This window comes from Bubalus kerabau, chromosome 9 (assembly GCF_029407905.1).
Source record: "Bubalus kerabau isolate K-KA32 ecotype Philippines breed swamp buffalo chromosome 9, PCC_UOA_SB_1v2, whole genome shotgun sequence".
Lineage (NCBI taxonomy): Eukaryota > Metazoa > Chordata > Mammalia > Artiodactyla > Bovidae > Bubalus > Bubalus kerabau.
The window spans coordinates 99118220-99144319 of NC_073632.1; the positions used below are offsets into that span (position 1 = coordinate 99118220).

Sequence of the window (26100 nt, forward strand, 5' to 3'; positions counted from 1 at the left end):
CTCACCCCTTCTACTCACTAGCATATTCTTAAACTCTATGAGCCTGTTTCTGCCACTGCAAAATCATTAAGAATTGACATTAGGATTAAATTAGACAATATACAGAAAGCTTTAGGTAAGCTTTCAGTAAAATAATAAAAACGGACCATTATGTGGTTTGAGATAGTGTTAATATTGTAAAGTGTCTTCATATAGAAGTAATTCTCATGCCAATTATTCATTTAAATCGTCTGACTGTTTTCAAATAAAAAATACCAAGCCTGGGCCCTGCTCCAGATGAATTAGATCAGTTAAGTGTCTGGAAGTGGGGCCTGACTATCAGGATGTTTTAGAAGTTCCCCAGGTAATTCCTAATAGTCCAACTCTAAAGAAAGCTGAGCACTGAAGAACAAATGCTTTTTAACTGTGGTGTTTTCTAAATGTTGAGCTTTAAGCTAACTTTTTCACTCTCCTCTTTCACTTTCATCAAGAGGCTTTTGAGTTCCTCTTCACTTTCTGCCATAAGGGTGGTGTCATCTGCATATCTGAGGTGATTGATATTTCTCCCGGCAATCTTGATTTCAGCTTGTGCTTCCTCCAGCCCAGGGTTTTTCTTGATGTACTCTGCATAGAAGTTAAATAAGCAGGGTGACAATATACAGGCTTGATGTACTCTTTTTCCTATTTGGAACCAGTCTGTTGGTCCATGTCCAGTTCTAACTGTTGCTTCCTGACCTGCACACAGGTTTCTCAAGAGGCAGGTCAGGTGGTCTGGTATTCCCATCTCTTTCAGAATTTTCCACAGCTGATTGTGATCCACACAGTCAGAGGCTTTGGCATAGTCAATAAAGCAGAAATAGATGTTTTTCTGGAACTCTCTTGCTTTTTTGATGATCCAGTGGATGTTGGCAATTTGATCGCTGGTTCCTCTGCCTTTTCTGAAACCAACTTGAACATCTGGAAGTTCACGGTACACGTGAACTGAAGCCTGCTGAAGCCTGGCTTGGAGAATTTTAAGCCTTACTTTACTAGCGTGTGAGATGAGTGCAATTGTGTCGTAGTTTGAGCATTCTTTGCATTGCCTTTCTTTGGGATTGGAATGAAAACTGACCTTTTCCAGTCCTGTGGCCACTGCTGAGTTTTCCAAATTTGCTGGCATAGTGAGTGCAGCATTTTCACAGCATCATCTTTCAGGACTTGAAATAGCTCAACTGGAATTCTATCACCTCCACTAGCTTTGTTCATAGTGATGCTTCCTAAGGCCAACTTGACTTCACATTCCAGGATGTCTGGCTCTAGGTGAGAAATCACACCATCATGATTATCTGGGTTGTGAAGATCTTTTTTGTACAGTTCTTCTGTGTATTCTTACCACCTCTTCTTAATATCTTCTCCTTCTGTTAGGTCCACACCATTTCTGTCCTTTATCAAGCCCATCTTTGCATGAAATGTTCCCTTGGTATCTCTAATTTTCTTGAAGAGATCTCTAGTCTTTCCCATTCTGTTGTTTTCCTCTATTTCTTGCATTGATCTCTGAGGAAGACTTTCTTATCTCTCCTTCCTATTCTTTGGAACTCTGCATTCAGATGCTTATATCTTTCCTTTTCTCCTTGGCTTTTCTCTTCTCTTCTTTTCACAGCTATTTGTAAGGCCTCTCCAAACAGCCATTTTGCTTTTTTTGCATTTCTTTTCCATGGGGATGGTCTTGATCCCTGTCTCCTGTACAATGTCGCAAACCTCTGTCCATAGTTCATCAGGTACTCTGTCTATCAGATCTGGTCCCTTAAATCTATTTCTCACTTTCAGTGTATAATCATAAGGGATTTGATTTAGGTCATACCTGAATGGTCTATTGGTTTTCCCCACTTTCTTCAATTTAAGTCTGAATTTGGAAATAAGGAGTTCATGATTTGAGCCACAGTCAGCTCCCAGTCTTGTTTTTGCTGACTGTATAGAGCTTCTCCATCTTTGGCTGTGAAGAATATAATCAATCTGATTTCGGTGTTAACCATCTGGTGATGTCCATGTGTAGAGTTTTCTCTTGTGTTATTGGAAGAGGGTGTTTGCTATGACCAGTGCATTCTCCTGGCAAAACTCTATTAGCCTTTTCCCTGATTTATTCCATATTCCAAGGCCAAATTTTCCTGTTACTCCAGGTGTTTCTTGACTTCCTACTTTTGCATTCCAGTCCCTTATAATGAAAAGGACATCTTTTTTGGGTGTTAGTTCTAGAAGGTCTTGTAGGTCTTCATAGAACCATTCAACTTCAGCTTCTTCAGCATTACTGGTTGGGGCATAGACTTGGATTACCATGATACTGAATGGTTTGCCTTGGAAATGAACAGAGATCATTCTGTCATTTTTGAGATTGCATCCAAGTTTGCATTTTGGACTCTTCTGTTGACCATGATGGCTACTCCATTTCTTCTAAGGGATTCCTGCCCACAGTAGTAGATATAATGGTCATCTGAGTTAAATTCACCCATTCCAGTCCATTCTAGTTTGCTGATTCCTAGAATATGGACGTTCACTCTTGCCATCTCCTGTTTGACCACTTCCAATTTGCCTTGATTCATGGACCTGACATTCCAGGTTCCTATGCAATATTGTACTTTACAGCATTGGACCTTGCTTCTATCACCAGTTACATCCACAACTGGGTATTGTTTTTGCTTTGACTCCATCCCTTCATTCTTTCTGGAGTTATTTCTCCACTGATCTCCAAACATATTGGGCACCTACAGACCTGGGGAATTCCTCTTTCAGTATCCTATCATTTTGCCTTTTCATACTGTTCATGGGGTTCTCAAGGCAAGAATAGTGAAGTGGTTTGCCATTCTCTTCTCTAGTGGACCACATTCTGTCAGACCTCTCCACCATGATCTGTCCGTCTTGGGAAATAGATGGGGAAACAGTGTCAGACTTTATTTTTTTGGGCTCCAAAATCACTGCAGATGATGAATGCAGCCATGAAATTAAAAGACACTTACTCCTTGGAAGGAAAGTTATGACCAACCTAGATAGCATATTAAAAAGCAGAGACATTACTTTGACAACAAAGGTCCATCTAGTCAAAGCTACGGTTGTTCCAGTGGTCATGTATGGATTTGAGAGTTAGACTGTGAAGACGGCTGAACACTGAAGAATTGATGCTTTTGAACTGTGGTGTTGGAGAAGACTCTTGAGAGTCCCTTGGACTGCGAGGAGATCCAACCAGTCCATTCTAAAGGAGATCAGTCCTGGGTATTCATTGGAAGGACTGATGCTGAAGCTGAAACTCCAATACTTTGGCCACCTCATGCATAGAGTTGACTCATTGGAAAAGACCCTGATGCTGGGAGGGATTGGGAGCAGTAGGAGAAGGGAATGACAGAGGATGAGATGGCTGGATGGCATTATCGATTCAATGGACATGGGTTTGGGTAAACTCCAGGAGTTGGTGATGGACAGGGAGGCCTGGCATGTTGCACTTCACGAGATCACAAAGAGTCAGACACAGCTGAGTGACTGAACTGAACTGAACTGTGGTGTTGGAGAAGACTCTTGAGGGTCCCTTGGACTGCAAGGAGATCTAACCAGTCTATCCTAAAGGAAACCAGTCCTGAATATTCATTGGAAGGACTGATGCTGAAGCTGCAACTCCAATTCTTTGGCCACTGGATGCAAAGAACTGGCTCACTGGTAAAGACCCTGATTCTGGGAAAGATTGAAGGCAGGACGAGAAGGGGACAACAGAGGATGAGAAGGTTGGATGACATCACTGACTCGATAGACATGAGTTTGAGCAAGCTCCAGGTGTTGGTGATGGACTTGGAAGCCTGGCGTGCTGCAGTCCATGGGGTTGCAAAGAGTCAGACACGACTGAGCAACTGAACTGAACTGAACAGGTAAGTCTTACACACGTGCCTTCCTGGTTGAACACACAGAAGGGATGAGGAGCTCTGCCAATGTGCTTGAAGGGCAGGGAGACAGCCAAGGTGGGCATCCTGGAATTCATTAGCAGGTTTAGCAGGTATCAGAGTCCTGCAGAAAAGATGGGAGGAAGATCAGATGCATAACAGACACTGGAGAAGTTGGGAGCCGGGTTACATTTCTCCCTTAAAGGGTATAAAAAGAGTCCCCTTTATGATGCATCTCAAACTCATTGTGTTTTCCACTTTTACTTTAACTTACTTTCTCTTCCCTTTTACTTTTCTTCCAACCAGGAGCAAGCTACAAACCAGAAAATTCATAAAGAGCTGGACAGATGCAATGGGAAAGGACAGCAATCAAGACCAGTGGCCCCTCAAGTGTTCTCCTATCCATTGTCGACTAAAAAATGTAGCCATGACCTGAAAGTAGAGAGTTATTTTATTTGGTGGGGATGTTTAGGACTCTGAGTCCTGGAGACTGCATCTCAGAAGCTCTAAGAAAACTGCTCCAAGGTGGCAGGAGAGGAAGTCAGGCTCTATACAAATTTGCAACAAAGAGAGCCAACAGTCCAAACATCACAGGTCAGGTATTAAGTTAAGGAATTCAGTGTTCTATGTATGGGAAGATGCAAGCCTCTGGGCTCACTGAATTCATCCCTCTCATACACACCTCGGCTATCTGGGGCCAGTCCTGTTTCCTTCTTCACCGTGCTTCTTGCATCCCCCAGCTCTTCAGCAATCACCGGGAGGGGGGGGGGGGATGGTAGCATCCACTGGATCAGTTTGGGGAGCCCTTATTCACATTTGGAGGAAATGTGAAATTTCCTCCAAATTTTCTCCAAATGTCCTCCAGAAATCACTAATGGTTGTGATATTTTTTGTTTATTGATACAACAGGAGATGGCTTCCCTGGTGGCTCAGATGGTAAAGAATCTGCCTGCAATGCAGAAGACCTGGGTTCAATCCCTGGGTCGGGAAGATCTCCTGGAGAAGAAAATGGCAACCCCCTCCAGTGTTCTTGCCTGGAGAATTCCATGGGCAGAGGAGCCTGGTGGGCTACAGTCCATGGTGTGGCAATGAGTTGGACACGACTGACTGACTAACACACGTGGCAGGAGATATATTCATTTCACACCATCTTCACTCTGATCATGTACCCTAACTCTGATCTGGTCACTGTTAGAAAAAGTCCCTAACATGGAGGGCAAGATGTGCCCTGGGGACACCCTTTTTAAGTTTAGAATTGTCCTGAAGGAAAGAAGTCACCGTGGCTGTATGCATGCGTGCTCAGTTGCTTCATATGTGTCCAACTCTGTGATCCTATGGACTGTAACCCACCAGGCTCCTCTGTCCATGGGATTCTGCAGGCAAGAATACTAGAACGGGTAGCCATGCCCTCCTCCAGGCAGCTGGGTCTAACACAGCCATCAAACTGTGGTAGGCTAATACAGTTTCCGAGAAGTCAAAGACACTGATGGACCCAGCAAATGTGGGTAGCCACTTACATCATCCCCTAATGCCTAGCTCACTGGAGATTTAATCAAAAGCTTTTCATTGTCTCCACTATTTATGGAATGAAAAAAACATTATCTGCAGACTGAAATGGCCGGAAACAATGAACATTAACCCCACTGCCTACATGTTAAACTTCCTGGTAATGATATCCTTGCAAAAAGTCACACTTGAACCAATCCTAACCCACAGGAAGTTGAAGAAATCAGTGTGCAGACTCTGGTAACAAGACGTCAGCTCTCAAAGGAAAACCAGCACAAGGGACCTGCAACATTGATATGCAAGTCACCCGCAGGCTATGAGTCAGTTTCTCGAAGTAATTAGCAATTACCAGCATTTATTCAGAGAGCGGGACTCCGGCAGACAGACAGTGACAGTCTGTCATTATCACGACAAAAGAACCGCAGCATTTATCCTCCCCGGAGGAAGTACAATTTTTAAGAACTCCAACTTTCAAGCTCACACTCTTCCCAGACCTTTGATTTATTTCACCATCAACCATAAAAATGATATAAAGTTCAGCTATTTATTTATGAGGAGCTGCTCACAGATGGGTCTCCCAAGAATCACATGCAGACTCAGAAAGCTCTAAAAAACTACTGAACAGAGATTTCATAGGTCAGCTGCCAGGGAGGCACCACTCGGCACTATCCCCCAGTAACTACATTCCGAGAAAGGATGCCCTTTCTTCAAACTTCCTGCAGACTGCTTCCCCTGTGTCACACCCTCATAACTCAGTTGCTGCCCTGATGTGGGCAAAGCAGTTATTATTTGTTACATTCTGATTCAGTTCAGTTGTTCAGTCGTGTCCAACTCTCTGCGACCCCAGGGACTGCAGCATGCCAGGCCTCCCTGTCCATCACCAACTCCTGGAGCTTGCTCAAACTCATGTCCATGGAGTCAGTGATGCCATCCAACTGTCTCATCCTCTGTCATCCCCTTTTCCTCCTGCCTTCAATATTTCCCAGCATCAGGGTCTTTTCTGATTATAGACCAATATTATATACAGACCAACACTGTAGAAGCAAGGATGAGCAAATGAGCTCTTCAGTGGTAGACTCTCTAGTTTGGTCAGAGCTTCAGTAATGGAGCCAGAGTCAAATTGAAATCAATCAAATCCACCTCCGGTTCTTACTGGACACATGATTTCAGGCAAAGAATTTAATCATTCTGAACTTAGTTTGCCCACTTATCACATGAATGAAACCTGCTACTGCTGCTGCTGCTAAGTCGCTTCAGTCGTGTTTGACTTGTGCGACCCCATAGAAGGCAGCCCACCAGGCTCCACCATCCCTGGGATTCTCCAGGCAAGAATACTGGAGTGGGTTGCCATTTCCTTCACATAAAAGAGATAACATACTACTAATAATAGTACAATGCATACTGCCTTACACACAATACATGGGCAATATGTATTAATGTTGTTAAGTCACCAGCTTGTCCCTGTCTTGACCAGTCGATAAGTATAAATATTCCAGTAAGGAGGAAGGAAATTGAATCAGTAATCAAAAAACCTCTGGACACAGAAAATGCCAGGACCTAATGTCTTCACTGGTAAATTCTACCAAATATTTAAAGAATTAATGCCAAGCCATTTCAAACTCTTCCAAACAAAGAAGAGGAAAGAATACACTTAAAGCTCATTTTACAAGGCCAGCATTATTCTGATACCAAAACCAGACAACAATAATACAAAAAACATTTAGGCTAATATTCCTGATTAACATAGATGTAAATATTCTCAATAAAGTACTAGTAAACCAAATTCAACATCACAACATGTTAAGAGGATCATACACAACGCTCAAGTGGGATTTATCCATGGGATACAAGGATGGTTTAACACACACGAATCAGTAAATGTGATATACCACATTAATGGAATGAAGGATGAAAATCATATGATCATCTCAGTAGGTGCAGAAAAAGCATGTAAAAATTAAAACACTCCTGCATGATAAAATCTCTCAATAAATTAGAAGGAATGCACCTAAACATAACTAAGGCTGTATATGGCAAACGCACAACTTATACTCAATGGTGAAAAGCTGAAAGCTTTTCCTCTAAGCTCAGGAACAAGACAACAATGCCCAGTCTCATCACTTCTATTCACTACAGTGCTGGAAGTCCTAAACAGAGTAAGTCAGTTCAGTTCAGTTCAATTGCTCAGTCGTGTCTGATTCTTTGTGACCCCATGGACTGCAGCACACCAGGCCTCCCTGCCCATCACCAACTTCCGGAGTTTACTCAAACTCATGTCCATTGAGTCCCTGATGTCATCCGACCATCTCACCCTCTGTCGTCCTCTTCTCCTCCTGCCTTCAATCTTTTCCAGCATCAGGGTCTTTTCCAATGAGTCAACTCTTCGCATGAGGTGGCCAAAGTATTGGAGTTTCAGCTTCAGCATCAGTCCTTCCAGTGAACACCCAGGACTGACCTCCTTTAGGATGGACTGGTTGGGTGTCCTTGCAGTCCAAGGAACTCTCAAGGCTCTTCTCCAACACCACAGTTTAAAAGCACCAATTTTTCAGTGCTCAGTTTTCTTGATAGCCCAACTCTCACATCCATACATGACTATTGGAAAAACCATAGCCTTGACTAGACAGACCCTTGTTGGCAAAGTAGTGTCTCTGCTTTTTAATATGCTGTCTAGGTTGGTCATAAGTTTTCTTCCAAGGAGCATACGTCAAGAAAAGCAAAAAGCATCCAAACTGGAGAGGAAAAGGTAAAATTGTCTCTGTTTGCAGTGACAGAATTTTATAGACAAAAAAATCCTAAAGAAGAAAATTCTGCCATTAGTGACAACATAGATGAACTTGAAGGACATTAAGCTAAGTGAAAGAAGCCAGGCACAGAAAGACAAATACTGCATGATCTCAGTTATATTTGGAATCTAAAAAAGTCAAACTCATAGATGCAGAGATTAGAATGGCAGTTGCCAGGGGCTAGGGATGGGGCGAATAGGGAAATGTCAGTCAAAGAACTCTAAAGTTCAGAATTTCTGGGCATCTAATGTACAATTTTGAGATTGTAGTCAATATAATACCATATTATATAATTGAAATTTTCTGAGAGACCTTAAATGTTCTCACCACACAACACACAAAAAATGATAGCTATATGAGATGATGGATATGTTCATCAGCTTGATCATGGTAATCATTTCACAACATATGCATCTATCAAAACTTCACATTGTATACCATAAATATATACAATTTTTATTTGTTAATTACATCTCAATAAAACTGGCAAAAAATTCCAGCAAGTTTTTTCATAGATATAGTCAAGATTATTCTAAAATTTAGATGAAAAGACAAAGAGCTAGAATAGCTAACTTATTTTGAAAAAGAAAAGAAAGTGGGAGGAAGCAGTCTGCCAGAATTCAATTTTTATTTATATAGCTGCAGTAATCAAGACTGTGGGATACTGGCAGAGGGAGATGCACAGAGAGCAAATGAACAGAACCGAGAACTTAGAAACAGATCCACACAAATACACCAAACTGATTTTTGACACAGGTGCAAAAACTCAAGGAAAGAAAGACAGCATTTTACACAAGTGGTTCTGGAGCCACTGGACATCCATAAGCAAACATTTACCCCAATTTAAAAGGTTTATAAGTATCACACGTTGTATAACAAGTATCACACTGTCCTTGATAAAATGGGCTAATGATTAGGTCATATGAGGACATTTCTGCAAGGCAGTATGTTTTTTCAACTTTTTACTTTATATATTAGAGTATTGCTCAGTCGCTCAGTCATGTCCAATTCTTTGTGACCCCATGGACTGTAGCCCACGGACTCCTCTGTCCATGGGAATTCTCCAGGCAAGAATACTACAGTGGGTTGCCATTTCCTTGTCTAGGAGATTTTCCCTACCCAGGAATTGAACCCATATCTCCTGCATCTCCTATTGTGGCAGGCAGATTCTTTATCACTGAGTATAGGTGATTAACAATGTTGCATTAGTTTTAGGTGTACAGAAAAGTGATTCAGTTATACATAAACAAGCATCTCTTCATTTTCAAATCCTTTTCCCATTTAGGTTGTTACATAATATTGAGTAGAGTTCAGTACTGTGCTATACAGTAGGTCCTTGTTGGTTATCCATTTAAAATATAGCAACATGTACATGTCAATCCCAAATTCCCTAATTATCCCTCTCCCCTACTCTTCCCCAAGTAACCATTTTTAGAGAGATATTTGCTTAACTTGGGTGTCTAGGTAAAGCAAGTGAGAAACAAAATCTCACAGTCTAACCCTGATCAATAATTTGTAAAGACAGGTGGTGACAGGAGTAAATACTTAAGTTCCAATCAATCTTTGAAAGGTATGAAATGGAGCATTTTGTGCATAATGTAGAAAATCAAGATGTGTTGTGAGGTTGCTAATGAATGTTTCTGACTGTCACTCATGGATTAGATGATACTTAAAGTATACTAAGGTGGTGGGTTAGGCGTGTGAAGTAAAGAGCAGTTGCATTCTGGACTCATTCTCAGGGCTGATAAGCTATTGAGCAAGAAGAAAAACAATATAGTCCTCACTATGCCATGCTTCCCAGGGTACCCTTACACAGCACAGAACAAAAAGCGCCCCCCACGTGAAAAAGTCAGGCAGAGAGGTGGACAGCTGTCTTAGATCAGATTCCACAGAAGCATGACCAGAGACAGATTATTGTTGAAGTGATGTGAAGGAATCCTCCTTTTGAGTTCTTGCTTTTCACTGTCATATTAAGCTTGATACATATTGGCACAGTCACAATTTCTGAATGAACTCCCAAGAGGCCAGTTAGTGTGTTGAACTATAGCCCAGCTGTGTCATGGTTCACAAGGCCTCCCATGACACTCTATCTCCCTCCTCCAGCACACATCCTAGACTCCCTTTCTTTGCATATCTGCTCCCTGATGCTCCAAATCTCCTCTCTGAGTTCCTGGTTACCATACATTCCTCAGGCCAGTGACTGCTCTTGCTGTTTTATTGGGCAAGTTATAACCAGCCATGAAGCACCAAGAGATGCCCCTGTGGACTGTCTGAGTGCCGAATGTATTTTTCCCTCTTCCACTATGTACCCACAATCTTATCTGCTTGTGGTTACTATAGTCAATAATCTCTGCCAGCATGGTAGAATCTTTCAGGGCCTGCTGGTCTCCCAGCCTGAGGAGTTCTAAGTAACTAGGTGGTATAGCCTTTGGTTTCTGGGGACTCTCATTGCCCACTCCCCACCCCCTTGCAGAATTAGGACCTGTAGATCCACAGAGCCTGACCTTGGAAGGATGGAAAACACAAATTCCCCAGCCGAAGCTCTTGGAGTGACATTGAGTCAGCCAGTTCTATTTCTTGCCTCTTGTTTCCTGACCTGTGTACTTTAGGGTACCATACAATGGCCACTGGCTCTGAAAAGCACACGATGTTCTGAAGGGTGGTGCTCCACTCTCACAATATATTCCTACCAGTAGGTGTCTCAGCTGCCCCTTCAGGAGACTTTTCCAAAGCTCTTTCAAGCCAGCAGCCTCATGAACATATAGAATGTGATAGAACCACCAGGTCCCACAGTCATGTACCCACTGCCTCAGTTCGTTGGCCATACAGTGGGCTGCTCATTAAGGCCATGGTCTCAGTCTACTCAGATTGCTATGACAAAATACCATAAGCTAGGTGACTTATTAGCAACAGAAATTCATTTCTCACAGTTCTGGAGGTTAGAAGTCTGAGATCAGGGGGGCCAGCAGGACAGGGTTCTGACCACAGCCCTCTTCTGGGGTGCAGACTCCTGATTGCACCCTGTATCATCACATGGTGGAAAGAGAGGAAACTTCTTATAAGGTCACAATGCCATTCATGAGGGTGCCATCCTCATGACCTATGGCCTCCGAAAGGCCCCACTTATAAATACCATCACATTAGGGATGTGATTTCAACATATGAATTTTGGCAGGACACAAACATTCAGTCCATAACAGGGATGATATGCGAGATCATCCACCAGACATTCTGTGAGCCTCAGATGAATCTATATGTGGATCCTTGTCAGTCCCAGTCGGGGTAAAGCACTGCATTTTCCCAGATGGAACGGGTCCAACCTAATCAACTTGCCAACACGTAGCTGCTTGGTCTCCTCAGAGCATGGCACCTTCTTGGGACTCAGCACTGGTTTTTTTCCTAGTGTGCAAGACATTCCAGCTGGAGCAGTAGCTTTCACCCCTGGGGAGGAAGCACGTGATTCGGGGCCTGTAGTTAATTTCCATCTTTGTCACTGTGGTTTCTCTCTCCGTGAGCCCATGTGCAAGCCCTGGGGTGGTTCAGGACAGAGGCTAGCACACATCAGTTGGCTGACTCATCCTGTCCACTCGGTTGCTCAGTGCTTCTTCTGAAATGGGTGCTCTCTACTGGGATGAACTCAATGCAAAGATCAGATCCTCACATCTTGTGCCAAAACCCACTTCCCTAACCCAGGCCTCTTTGTCCTCAGTGTTACTGGAGCCGCCTCTCTCTCCACACAAAGTGGACGACCAATGACCTGGCCTGCAGCTCTGATTCCTGGGTGGTTTTCTGCTCACCACTGGCTTTCAGAGTGAGACTGTGGGACAGTTGAAAAGTTCATTTTTTACTCAAATTCATGTATAAAGTCAACCTACTAATGATCTAGGTTTGGGCAGTTTTCTCTTTGGTTTGACAATGAGAACTCCCCAGGAGGACAATGTGTGAACGCAGGGAGCAATGACTATGTAACCGTGGTAAGTGGTGTAGGTGTCTGATCCACTCATTTATGCCATTGCCTAGAGCCCTCTAGAGCTGCGGAAGCCCAGTCTTGGCCATGCCACTCCCATTTTACACTAAACTACTTCTGGACTACTCGAAAGATGTATCTAAGAGTACTCACCACTTGGTGATTAGTTCTGGCTGCAAAACTAGCTGATGTGCCTTAGTTAGACACTGTACCATAGTTCGTATTCACCAGGGCTAAATAGCTTGCCAGAAACTATTTTTTCCATGGTAACTCATTCTCTGTTGTAGATGGCGTGACCTTGGTCCAGAATCCTGGGGATCTGTGCCGTGACTCTAGTGTTGGAGGCTGTCATAGACTCCACACTGTTTCCTTCTGTGTTGTATCTATCTCTACTACCTACTGCGGGATCTGCCAAGTTATATAGCCCAAGCACGAGAAGGATTACTTGCACTACCGTCTATTCTTACTGTAGTGCCCATTCTTGTTCTGGGCTCTAGAAGATTCCCATCTCAATGAATGAAGTCAGAACAATCTTCCCAAGTACAGGACATGTTGCCTTCAAAACTTGAACAGACCCACCAAGCATAATGCTTCTTTCTTATTGTAGACATCTAAGCTTCCCAAGTGGCTCAGCGGTAAAGAATCCACCTGCAATGCAGGAGACACAGGAGACAAGGGTTCAATCCCTGGGTCAGGAGAAGATCCCCTGAAGAAGGAAATGGCAACCCACTATGGTATTCTTGCCTGGAATATCCTGTGGACAGAGGAGTCTGGAGGGCTACAGTCCATGGGGTTGCAAAGAATCGGACATGACTGAGCACAGCCACACACAAGGTACAATAATTTTGTCCTTTGCATGAGATGTCCTGACTTTCCCCAAGCAATTGGACCCCTAGATATTCCACATATTTAGCAATACTTTGAGCCTTTGTTGAATCTATCTCTCACTATCCAGAGTTCCTATGTCAAACCATAGCCTCCAAAGCACTTTCCCCTTCTTGCTCATCAAGTTCTTATTGCTTGTTACATGATGTCATCAATATGGTGAACCAATATCATTTTCTGTGGAATGTTTAAATGGTCTAGGTCCCTTTCAACTATATCATAACACACAGCAAGAGAATTAATAGAGTCCTGGGTCAAGACCATAAATGCATTTAGTCATCCATTCCATATAGATGTGAACTGAAGGATGTTGAAGAGAATCCACTTCCCAGCCAAGGTTTATGTGCTGGTGGATGTAACCTGCTCTAGTAAAGAGACCACAGCAAACACTGCAGGTTCCGCGGGTTGTAACTTGGTTCAGTTAACAGGAATCCATCATAATTTGCCATGATCCTTCTTGGTTTTTAAGGAGACAAACTTGTAAATTGAATAGGTATGAGTGGGCACCACTACTCCTAGACCTTAAAGTCCTTTACGGGGGCACTAACCTCTGCCGTTCCCCTTGGATGCAATGTTGGTTTTCATTTACTGTCTATTCTGAAAGAGGTAGCTTCAAGGACTTCTACAACATTTATTACTGGTTAAAAAAAAAAAAAAAAAACTGACATGAGAATTCTTCCAGCTGCCAAGTATAGCATTTCCAATTGTACATTTAAAAATTAGTGAGACTTCTCTGGAGGTCCAGTGGTTAAGACTCCACACATCCACTGCAGAGGGTGCAGGTTCAATCCCTGGTCAGGGAACTAAGATCCCACATGTCACATGGTGCAGCCAAAAGTTTTAAAGAAGAAAAAAGAAATTAGAGCACATGGGCCATTTATCACTTGGCCTGTATATTTCCCTTCCCTCCCCTAACCCAGCGGCCATATTATTGGGAAGGGGTTCCTGGGAATCAGCAACATTTTGGGCCCTATCAAATTTCCCTTGAAGGTATTTCTGCATACCGCTGTCTTCCCATGTATTTTGTGTCTGGAGACTCGTTTTCTATTAGCCGTCTCCAAAGATCCATATGGTCAGCACCAGCCCCAGGCTGTCGCTGTTGCCCATTGCACTAATTCTCACTACCTTGCTTGTGATTGCTAAGTGTTGCCATCTGGCCTCGGCATTTATTGGCCACAGCCACCCTGGTCGAGAATGAGGGGCATAAATAACATCCTGGCCTAAGTGGGGCTCATTTGGCTGAGGACCATTTTCTGGAAAAGGGGGATGCTATTAACTGCAAATCCTGAGGCATGAAAACTCTGGACAAGTGAAGGGGTCTGGGCCGGCTTCCACAGAGTCCACAACTATAATATTTGGCACCAGGACAGTAACTAGTGAAGCATCCAGGCACCCCGCTGGCCTGGGAGTTCTGTCCCTTCCCCACACCACCTGCTCCAGACAGAACTGCCAACACACGCTCATCAGAGACTTCAGGGCAGGCAGAGCGCTTATGAGTTCCTCAAGCATGAGGCTGGAAAAACAAGCAGACCAGCATCAAGGGATTACCTGTAAAGACAGGCTTGCTTGGGCTGTTCAAAGAGAAAAGACAAATATAGTATTCAGATGGTGGTTTACAAGGGCTGAAATCAATGGAAATTCTATGCCTCTTGGTACATTTGAACATCATCATGGACTCACTAGGCTCTCTGGGACTCTTTCCTGTGAGAACAAGCTGGGACCCGGCATGGAGCAGCTCATAAACCTAAGATTTTGAGGCCTAAGTCACCCTCTGCTAAACAATATTAAATTCTCAAAAGCAGCTTTCTAATGCTTTGTCTTTAAATGCAGGTGTTGTTAAAACTTGATCTAATTGTGAAACTCCTGTACTTGTCACACCTGAGTATGTGTCAGTTTAAAAACTAGAAAAATTTCCCCCTTACTCATAAAGATGGAATTATTAATATTTTTCCTATAGTGAATATATTTTGATGAAACCAAATTCATCACACAGTATAACAAAGGATTTCGTGCTTGTCATTAAAACTTAAGACATTCTGAAATTTCTGGAAGACATCGATGGTTCAGGGGGACTAAACAGGATATTTGAAATGGAGGTTTACAGTCAGCAGATTCACATGGTAGAATGATGGCCATGAATCTCTGGACCTGCATATATTGTACAAAGAGGAGTTAAGGTTGGAGGTTGTATTCAGGTTGTTAAAATAGAGAAGGTTGCCTGCATTAACCCAGGTGGGCTGAATGCAATCACAGGGGTCCTTAAAAGAGCCAGTCTGGAGAGGGTCTCTCACTAGAGAGACCAGAAGCAGAGAGATACAATGTTGCCACTTTGAAGATGGAGGAAGACATCCAAGAAGCAAAGACTATGGGTGACCTGGAGAGAGCAAGGAAATACATTCTCCCTTGGAGGCTCCAAAAGGAACACAGTTCTTTTTTTTTTTTTTAATTTATTTTTGACTGTGCAAGGGCTTTCTTTAGTTGCAGTGTGTGGCTTCTAATTGAGGTGCCTTCTCTTGTAGCACACAGGCTTAGTTGCCCCTTGGCTAGTAGGATCCTCCCAGAATTGGCAGAAGGATCCTTAACCACTGACCCATCAGGGCAATCCCAGGAACACAATTCTAACAATACCTTGATTTTAGCTTAGGGGAAAATGGGTATCAAATTTCTGAATGCACAAGTGAAAGAAAACACATTTTTAAGCTGCTACATTTGCAGTGGTACAGCAGCAACAGAAAACTAATACAAGATTGTTCTGGAAATCAAGAACATGCTATATCGATGCCTTTGGATAATCCCTTTGGTCTAGAATAATTTTTTACTGCTTCTGTGTGGGAGCATAGACGGACTTGCTGGGGGGCAGATAGAGGAAAAAGAGGATGCGACTCGGCATGTAAAGTGAAAATTTGGAGGGAGAAAGGAAAAAAAATAAACACTTTGTGTATACAGCAGTCAAGGAGGTGTTAAGTTCAACGCAAACTAACCTCCTTTCATCAGTGGATCGGAATAAAGGCGATTTATGATGCTACTTCGATATTTTCATTGTCCCTTTTTCACGGACATATCTTATGTGTTTTAAGGAGCTTATGTGTTACTGGTTGTAATTTTTGTTATCTGCAGATTTTTAAGATTCTCTAAACAAGATGTGGGTACATAACAATGATGAGGTAAATTGTGTGCATCAACAATTTTGAAAAGTATAAATATCTCTATATCGAGAAAACCTGTCAGCTAAGGACCACTGGAGAAAGCCACCTGAGTTATTGTTGAAATAGATTTCTCAATAAAATTCTTTTATTTAAAAATTTAAAAATCGTCTAGAAGCAATTATTTTGAAGATGCCACCAGAGGGCGCCCTAATCTTTGTAGATGATAAAAGCCCAGCCACTCAATACTTCCCAGGGAACTTTTATTTTGACCAAGCAACATTGCAGGGCAGAAAACGAACAGGAGCAGAACATTTCCACTGTTTCCCAGGTCATTTTACTAGACATATTTTCTCCTGTTTTTATTTTTATCTGAAAAGTCATCCTCAAACACAGAAAGCAGGAGAAATGAGTCATGCCTCTTTTTTTTCAGTTCGTTCCAAGAAGGGAGATGAGAGTACAATGAGATTGAAGGTATCGTTTTGACATTAACATTTGCCCCCAAACATCATGCAGTGCAAAAAGTCACATCCGCATCATGCAAGGATGTTAAAGGACATGGTGGAATAAAATCCTGGGCTTTATGATGAGATGTTCATCATCTCCCTGGGGCAGGCGTCCCCTTTTGGATTCAAGGTAAAGAAATATCAAAACAGGGCAGCGAAGTCTTCTCACAGCACGAGAAACAGAAGTATTATTCAAAATGTAGAATCCATTTCTTCTTCGTTTTCTCTGTGGTCTGTGGTGATGTGTGCAAGGGTGAAGATGTAGAAAAGGCTTCCTGTCTCACAACACACAGAAACAAGTTCGTTTTCTTGTTCACTGAGACAGCAGCTCTGGGTGCTAGAGGAATGACTGATCCACCTCAGTCCATTTCCTATGAGTTGTTAAAATCTAGTTTCGGGGGCTTCCATTTTTGTGACATATTACAAAAGCTAGGTAGGCAGTCACTCCACATTTATAGGACTCTATTTCTCTTATATATAACTATACCCCCCCCCAAAAAAAATTGGATGGTGAAGCCAATTGGAAAACCGCAATCAAATATCAAATATTAGACCGAAGAGGAGATCCATCCTCAAACTTCATTTAGACACGGCAGCTTTGCAACACAGAGTGACTATTGGGTGGCCCCCTTCTGCACCTAAATTACTCACTCAATCTTCTGTGGACTTCATCAAAATATTATCTTTCAACTGGAATATCATACAAAGAGGTATATGTCCATAAATTTATATATGGCTGGAACTGGTACAGCACCTCTCCTCAAAAGACTTAAAAGTGTCTGGTTCATCTCTGTGATATTGCTTGTGATTTAGAGGCTGTCTGAGGAAATTAGCATAATTACATAAAAAAGAACTCAGAGGAACTTAAGGTCCTAACCCTTAATCACTAAGCTCAGTGTCTGGCATCTCCTGACACGTTTTAAAAAGGAAAAATAAACAGATCTCTTTCATCCAAGGATCTCACAGCTCCTACCAAGCAGTGTAATTTACAGAAGGAAGGAAAGGAAGCAGGATGGTAAGTTATGCCCCAATCCACAGCCAGCCCAGCTGCAGAGCAGTACGGGAGGAGCGGTAAACTTTCAGGCCACGAGGAAGAGACTGAACTCAAGAAACAGGGGCCCTCAGGTTTCTGGTGGATGACCTCAGGGAATCCACCATGGCCCTGTGCCCACGGCAGTGCAAGGGCACGTACAGTCCAGTTCACCTGCTGGGTCCCCACACCACTGCACAAGGCAGAGATGGAGGGAGACTCACGTCCTGGCCACAGCACGTGGGGGTCTCCCCAAGGCACCTCATCCTTGGCCAGAAGGAGGAACGATAATCCACAGCCATCCCCAGTATTACAGAGATCCCTCTGGAGGGGGAGGGGGAACCTGAAATACATCCATTTGCAAACTACTACAAAGTGCTACTTAAATCTAAGGCACCATCGTTTCACCTTGACCTCTGACTCCAGCACAACTGCTTTCCCAGGCTTGCTTCCTGCAGTCTTCACAATAGTGTGCTTTAGAGTCTTTGTCCACGGCTGTAGGCCTGGGGTGTGACACAGAGACTGTGACATAAATAAGGATTGCTCAAAGCAACAGACATCCGCCATGTGAGGGACACGACTCAGCAGCTCCTGCAGCGGGCCAGTCAGTGAGAGTGTCACATCACGCACCAGGCAAACAGTGGGGGGCAGCAGTCCCCCGACCCACAACAACCCGAGAGGAGTCCAAGCCAGATCCTAGTCCACGCCAGGTGCCGCGGGTTCAGACCCAGTTATTCTCAGAGCTTCTCCGCTTCCTGAGTTCCACAGCACTTGACCACAGATCTCTTTTATCCAAGGATCTCACAGCTCCTAACAAGCAGTGTACTTTACAGAAGGAAGGAAAGGAAGCAGAATGATAAGTTACACCCCAATCCACAGCCAGCCCAGCAGCAGATCAGTATGGGAGGAACAGTAAACTTTGAAAACAGCAATGGGTGTAGAAATCTCCCCTTAGACCCACATGAAACAGCCCCAAATCCATTTCAGAGATGGTCCAGTCCTCAGGAATAAATCGGAAGTAATCCAGTTTTCTCAGTATCCCTCAGATCAGAAAAAATGGCTTCAGGCCCGGAGACTTACTGGCGTTACTTCTGAAGAAAGTCACCCCTCTCTTCTCACTTCTCTTGCCCTCCTCTTCAACCACAGCTGAAGGTGGGAACTCAGAGCTGCAGCCCCCCCTACTTCCTAGCACAACAGAACACAGAGCGAACACATCCCCAGAAGGGAAGTCACAAGTGAGCAGGTGAGTCTGGTCTAGAAGAGCTGGGTGCAAAATCCTGCAACTCAATTTTAACTTTCATGGGGGGTTCTGCAACTGTTTCAACTAACAAAGCAAAAACGTGTCAACTGACTTCACCTTGAAAAGTAACTGAAAGACTAAGTCATCTCACGGATCTATTTTGCCTTTAAACTGGAGTGGTATCTGCTACTGCTGCTAAATCACTTCAGTCGTGTCCAACTCTGTCTGACTCTGTGCAACCCCATAGATGGCAGCCCACCAGGCTCCATCGTCCCTGGGATTCTCCAGGCAGGAACACTGGAGTGGATTGCCATTTCCTTCTCCAATGCATGAAAGTGAAAAGTGAAAGTGAAGCCGCTCAGTCGTGTCCAACCCTAAGCGACCCCATGGACTGCAGCCTTCCGGGCTCCTCCATCCATAGGATTTTCCAGGCAAGAGTACTGGAGTGGGGTGCCATTGCCTTCTCCGGGAGTGGTATCAGTGGACTTGAAAAGGTCAGTTACATGTATATTAATGAAAAATCACAGTAAAGCATTAGAATATATCTGCAAGCTGTTGAAGCACTTCCACCTGGGGAAAACTGGTTTGACGTTTATAGGGTGGTGCTGGAAACTAAAGAGAAATAAGGCAGAAGAACATATATCATAATATCCTTTCCTCCATGATTATTTCAGCTTTTCTCACCACTTTGTTTCCATTGCAAACCCTGAACAATCCACCTTTTGATTACAGGAAGAATTTGACCTGTATGCAGGTCAAGAAGCAACAGTTAGAACCAGACGTGAAACAACGGGCTGGTTCCAAACTAGGAAAGAAGTACATCAAGGCTGTGTATTGTCATCCTGCTTATTTAACTTATATGCAGAGTCATCATGCAAAATGCCAGGCTGGATGAAGCACAAGCTGGAATCAAGATTGCCAGGAGAAATATCAATAACCTCAGATACCCAGATGACACCACCCTTATGGCAGAAAGCAAAGAGGAACTAAAGAGCCTCTTGATGAAAGTGAAAAGGGAGAGTGAAAAAGCTGGCTTAAAACTCAACATCCAAAAAAACGAAGATCATGGCGTCTGGGCCCATCACATCATGGCAAATAGAGGGGGAAATGGGGAAACAATGGAAACATGAAGAATTAGATGTTGCTAATTATAGGCAGAATCAATGATAATTTCTAGAGTAAAGAGGATGAAACACCAGGCTTCAAACCAGAAGCTTCAGGGTCCAGCCTAAGGACCTGAATGGTTCCTTCTCTCAGGGTTAACAGTTCCACCTGGGGCAACAGCACCTAAATGCTCACTGGGTCAAACTGACCAGCTTGGCCTTTATCTCTCAGAAGCTTCTAGTATTACAACGTGCTTTTTGTTTGGTTTAAAGTTGTTTTTTGTTTACAAAGTATTGAGACCTCTTAGTAAAGCTTAGGGAAATTTTCAACAACTATTTCCATTTAGCTTGCAGATAAAATTCGGAGGTGGGGGGCGGGTATTTCCATTTGAATGTCAAGCCACACACTCTGACACTACAAAGCCAATGAGGTTGTGTTGACAATTTGCTCGAGGTCAGGCTGAAATGGGTCTCTGATGTGGTTATTCTTATGGAGAGAAGTATTCATGGTGATTAGTGAGTGGAGATTTGCCTCTCATTTCTCTAATAAAATGAGTTCCCTTTAAGCGTATTAGTCTAATAGTCTTCAGAAGACTGCATTAGTTGTGCTTCATTTGGTTTAGGATGTGTGGGCATAAATGGCATAAACCTTAAAGTGTATTTACTAGAAGGGATGATGTAAAAGGAAAGTCCTTTTCTGGTTAGGAGAATGGTTTACAACAGATAGAAACCTAAGCGTTCTGGGGACAGAGACAGAAGCAGAGAGAAAAGCCAAAAAATAAAGATTATTATTAGCAATGCATGCCCTACATTTATCCCACAAGATTTCCTGAGCATTCCTCAGACATTATAGTGCAATATCATAACTCCAATGTACCCATAGTATTTCTATTTTTGTCAAGCAAAAAGTATATACTTTGAAATATATACTGAACAAAACATACCATAGTATATAGCCTCTTTTAAGACATTAGTAATCTGAACTTCTATAAATATCTTTAAATAACAAACATATTATAGATAGCTATTCACATAGGACACAGTGACACATAACCATACAAAAATAAAACAATCATCTTTTAACTCTTTTTTTTTTTTTTTTTTTTTTGGAGTAAATTTCAGACACCAGAATCACCTTGTCAATATGGATCCTGGGGATCGCGGATACACATTTATTTATTTAATGGCCATGTTGTGCTTTTTGTGGGATCTTAATTCCCCGACCAGGGGTTGAACCTGAGCCCTCGGCACTGCGAGCATGGAGTCCTAACCACTGAACCACCAGGGAGCTCCCTGGATGTACATTTATACCATGCATAGCTACTGCACCCAAGGGCCATGGCAGGAAACATTCCTCGCTGGATGTATTACTACGTCCTGGTTCAGAAAAGCTTAGGTCGGAATAGAGGTGTCCGAGTGTGATGAGAGAGTTGTCTTTAGCTGTTCCGTGGAAAGGACACATGAATCAGGTCCCCGACCTCAACCCAGACAAAGTGTGAAAATATTAAGCTGTCCTTTGAATGAGTGGAATACAGAACACGTCTCTTTCTTGAGCGTTCCCATACACCATTTGCTATGAAGCATTTCTCAACACATGGGAAAGGCACCACCATTCTGTGCCAAAGGCAAGGAATTTGGGTTCCATGATGCCACATCTGTCCTGCTCCGGGTGCTCTGTAGAAAGCATTCCTCCACTCAAAAGGTGATTTGGGGAACTCAGCTACCCAACCAGATGGAATATGTACATTCTTCTTTTGGAAAATGGAATATTTCTATGAAGAAGTATCCCTGGTCAAAAGTGATCCAGCCCGTGGAATGCTGTCCTTCTCTTGAGAACAAGAAACAGAAAATATGGTTTGCATATCCCACCTAGAACCCAGCGTGGTCGGGAGTCCCAGAAGGAACACAGACACTGTTTTCTCAGCTGAACTCCATCCCACCAGTCCGATGCGAGCACTGGAATTGGTGAGGCAGCATCATCATTTGTTTTCATCCCAACCGCATCCCTCCAGGAGGAGCTGGTGTTTCCAGGAACTGGGTTTCAGTTTTCCTTTACAAGGAAAAATGTTAAGCTCTCGCAACGTCTTGAAGAGTTGCCTGAGGGGTAAGACAGGAGAGGAGAGCATCCTGGCTTGTTCTCAAATAGAATTTTCAAGGCGGGCAGAGGAAGGTGGTTTCTGGGGGGAGCCTTCGGAGGCAGACGTGGGGGTTCGCCTCTGCTGATGTTGCTGATAGATGTCCTGGATCAGCAGGGTGTTCATGAGTTTCCACTCCCTATATTTCCTGGCTGTCAGCTTCGGATCATCCAGCAGCTGGTTAATCATGGCCAGGTCATGTTCTTTACACTGTCCAAGTAGGAAAATAAAAAGAGACACAGAGAGAGGAGGGTGAGATGTGATAGCTATCTTAACTTCAATAAACCATCTTCAACCTTTTGCAAATAAAGGCACATATACCTTGACTGTAAAATTATCAAAATGTTTTTACACACTAATATTCAAATTCCTACAACAATCCTAAGAGACATGGCAGGACATGTGCCCATTTACATAGGCTAAGCACAAAGAGGTAAACATCCCACACAAGGCTTGGGGGAAGAACTGGACACAAAACCAAGGTCTCCTATGTCACTGTTTCCTGATTAATCCAGTATTCCACATCACAGTCATATTTCTATCTCAGTGTGAGCTTTATTCCTCCTGGAATGGATAACTGTATAACCATGTTGTTGACCACACAGTACTTATCCTAAGACATAAGACAGTACAAAATGTCTCTTTTTTATTTTCTATTAAATTGCACTAATTTTAAATAAATTTCACACATTTATTTAATGTATACAGATTACATAGGTAAGCTATCTTTTTATTCAAAGAAGATATCATTAAACTTCCATCCAAACAATGTGTATTTCAATGATGCCAATAGTCTATTCATATCATTTCACCCTGCCTCCTCCGCAACCAGTGACACACATTTCTGAAATGTCTGTCTCAGGTTAGGGGACTTTTCTGTAGTGAAGGAATGGAATGAAACATAAGACATATCAGTCTCCACATTCAAAAAAAAAAATTTCTCAGCCTAACACATTTATCGCAAATCTATTCCTGCTTCCTCCATCTCTGACCGTAATCCCAATCTGGGATATAAAGTCTCACCTATCACACTTAATCTGCTGCTACAGCCTCCCAAGTGAGGTTCCTGCCCCCAGTCCCCACTTTGTATCCACCCTCTGTCCGACAGTCCAGGGAGTCCCCCTGAAATTCTGAGCCCTCTTAATGGTTCCCCTTCTCGCCCAAGTTTCCACGGACATGAGCCCACTTGTTGATTCTCCACTTGCTTCTTCCTTTCCTCTCTAGGAGTATTGACATGGGTTTTCTCCCCCATACAATGCTGCTTCACCACCCCAGGACATGTCACACAGAGAACCTTCTTCACCCTTCTTCACCTGCTGCTGCTGCTGCTGCTGCTAAGTTGCTTCAGTCGTGTCCGACTCTGTGCAACCCCATAGATGGCAGCCCGCCAGGCTGCTCTGTCCCTGGGGTTCTCCAGGCAAGAACACTGGAGCAGGTTGCTATTTCCTTCTCCAGTGCATGCATGCATGTTAAGTCACTTCAGTCGTGTCCAACTCTGTGCGACCCTATGGACAGCAGCCCACCAGGCTCCTCTACCCACAGGATTTTCTAAGCAAGAATACTGGAGTGGGTTTCCATTTCCTTCTCCACTTCTTCACCTAGTAGACTCTAATTCCTAGAATGATTTTCACATGGACTATTTCCCAATCTCTCTCTCTCTCTCTTTTTTTTAATGGATCTTACTACAGCTCATGAATGTACATTCACTTCAGGCAGAGGACCTCCTTCACCTAGTCGACTCTAATTCCTACCTAGAGTGATTTTCACATGGAACATTGCCCAATCTCTTTTGTTGTTTTTTTTTTAATGGATTTTACTACAGCTCATAAATGTACATTCACTTCGGGTATCATGCTCTCCAAAAAACTGAACCCCCAGATTGAACTGAGAAGCTTTTTTCATGCTTGCATGCCTTCCAATGCTTGGAACCCTCTTAGAACTTATCACATCACACTTAGATGTTCATGGGTCTGTCACGTCGTCTATTCTAAAGCTTCTTAAGGAAGGCGACAAGGAACATATTTTATTCATTCCTGTATTCCCCGTATCTCACACAGTGCTGAGGGCCAGGTAGACATTCAGTTATGAACTATCTCTGCTAGATCCGGGGCAGGATGTGCATAGGTAAGCATTCACTACTGTGCTTACTGGTCCAAGTTCAAATGCATGACCACTGCCATTAAGCGGACTCGCACGACTATTCAGTAACTGTGTTTTCTCATCCCTTTTTTCTCCCACTCCCCTAAATGACTATTTCAGAGTTTCTCATTTCTGCTCAGATCTCATCCCCAATCCTCCCCTGTAGCTGATGACCGTGCTCTTTATTTTTTTGAGGAAATGGAAACAATCAGAAGAGTAGTTCTCCCAAGCTCCTAGTGCCTTCTATTTACATCAGCACAAGTACATGCTGCCTTCCTTCCTGTTCACTTGGGTGAAATGTCTGTGCTTCCAGCAAAGACCCATCTCTCTACTTGTAAAAGCATGTTCTTTCGTACATTTAAGAAATTTGCTCCAGCAATTCTTACCCCTTTCCTGTGACTCATCAGTTTCCCATCTCCAGGTGATCATTCTCACTGGCGTACTCATATGCTCTTATTTATCATAAAAGCCCTTCCTTGGCCCCCTTCTCTGCTTCCAATGTCCTTGTGCCTGCTCTTGTAGACCCACTGGCACATGAGTGTATTGTTTGTGCTCTACATTCAGCTTTAACTTATGCTTTATTTGGAGTGTTTTATTATATTTTCTTGTCTTCTTCTTTTCCTGTTTCTAAATTGACTGGAGTAACATGCATTTCAAGGGAAAAGGTTCACACACATAGTAATCTGAGTAGTGAGATTTATCATTTTGAACCACAAAAGCAAGGGTGTGGTGATAAACGGAGGTTAAAAGATATTTTGGGGTTTCAGGAAGGAGAGAAAAACTGTGCAGAAGGAAAGTAACCAAAGAGGAATAACAAGGAGGTTGACCAAGACCAAGAAACAGAGGAAAGAAAGGTTAGTAAGTAAAGTGGGTAACTAGGAAGGACTGCCAGAAAGTCAAGCAAAGCCAAGACAGTTTTCTCTCTGAGTCCCACATCAACACTTCAGAAAACAATCTTTCCCACCCAAAAAAATATGCTTCTATTCTCTAGTCTTACCATAGTACTATCATAAGTAGTCACTTAAGGAGTTTCACTTCGTTCTTAAGAAATCTTGATATCTGTCCAGAGAGTGATCCTAATATGCTATTGAAGAAATTATTAATTAAGATCTTGGCAGATCAACAAAATTTGGAAAACTGATTTTTTCAAGGCAAAAATGAATTCACCACCCCTCTAAAGGGGATAAAAGGTTTTAGGAAAGGATCTCTTCAACTTTGGGCTAACACTTCTCATATGGTTTCTAGCTCTAAATAATTCAAATTTCTTCCCATTCAGCTCAAGTCTGTGTTAGTTCCTTTATGGATAAAAGAAAAAAACCGTAGATAAGAATAGAGAGGAAGGAAATTAGCAAAACAATAAAACTCTCTGAGCTCCTTCCTAGACTTGGCAACCCAGGGTCAAGAGCATCAGGCAAAAAGCCCTGCTTCTCCCCTGTAGAGCAAGAGGCTTACTGAATGCTTTGAACTACTTTTACAACATCCTTCTGGTTTTCTGGCAGGCAGGGTCTGATAGAATTCTGAAAAATACCATCCTTTCATTTTTTAACTCCAACTATTCAGTGCATGGTTTGTATCAAGACCTAAGCATTGGAAATGGATTCTATCAGAGCAGTTGGGCAAAGAAAGGTCTGTTCCCCTTCAGATACAAGTGAGGGTAGTTTTCGGAGAAAGTTTCACTTGGACTCATTAATCATTTCATTAATCATTCATTTAAAAATAAAGACAGGCTTAGCCAAAAGTCAGGGGAGGTGGAGCTCTCAGAGACGGTTAAAGATCTAAAGATCT

General features: G+C 42.9%; 2 protein-coding genes across 3 annotated transcripts in view; one reads left to right on the top strand and one right to left on the bottom strand.

Annotated features, from left to right (window-relative positions):
- The window catches only part of OPRM1 (opioid receptor mu 1), a 162550-nt gene that overhangs the window by 68701 nt on the left and 67749 nt on the right, over positions 1-26100 (top strand). The window lies entirely within an intron of this gene.
- The window catches only part of IPCEF1 (interaction protein for cytohesin exchange factors 1), a 76351-nt gene continuing 70565 nt past the window's right edge, over positions 20315-26100 (bottom strand). The window contains exon 10 of the mRNA XM_055536032.1: positions 20315-22386. Within this exon, the coding sequence (XP_055392007.1) occupies positions 22180-22386 (207 nt within the window). The 3' untranslated portion in view covers positions 20315-22179. The remainder of the gene's footprint in view (positions 22387-26100) is intronic.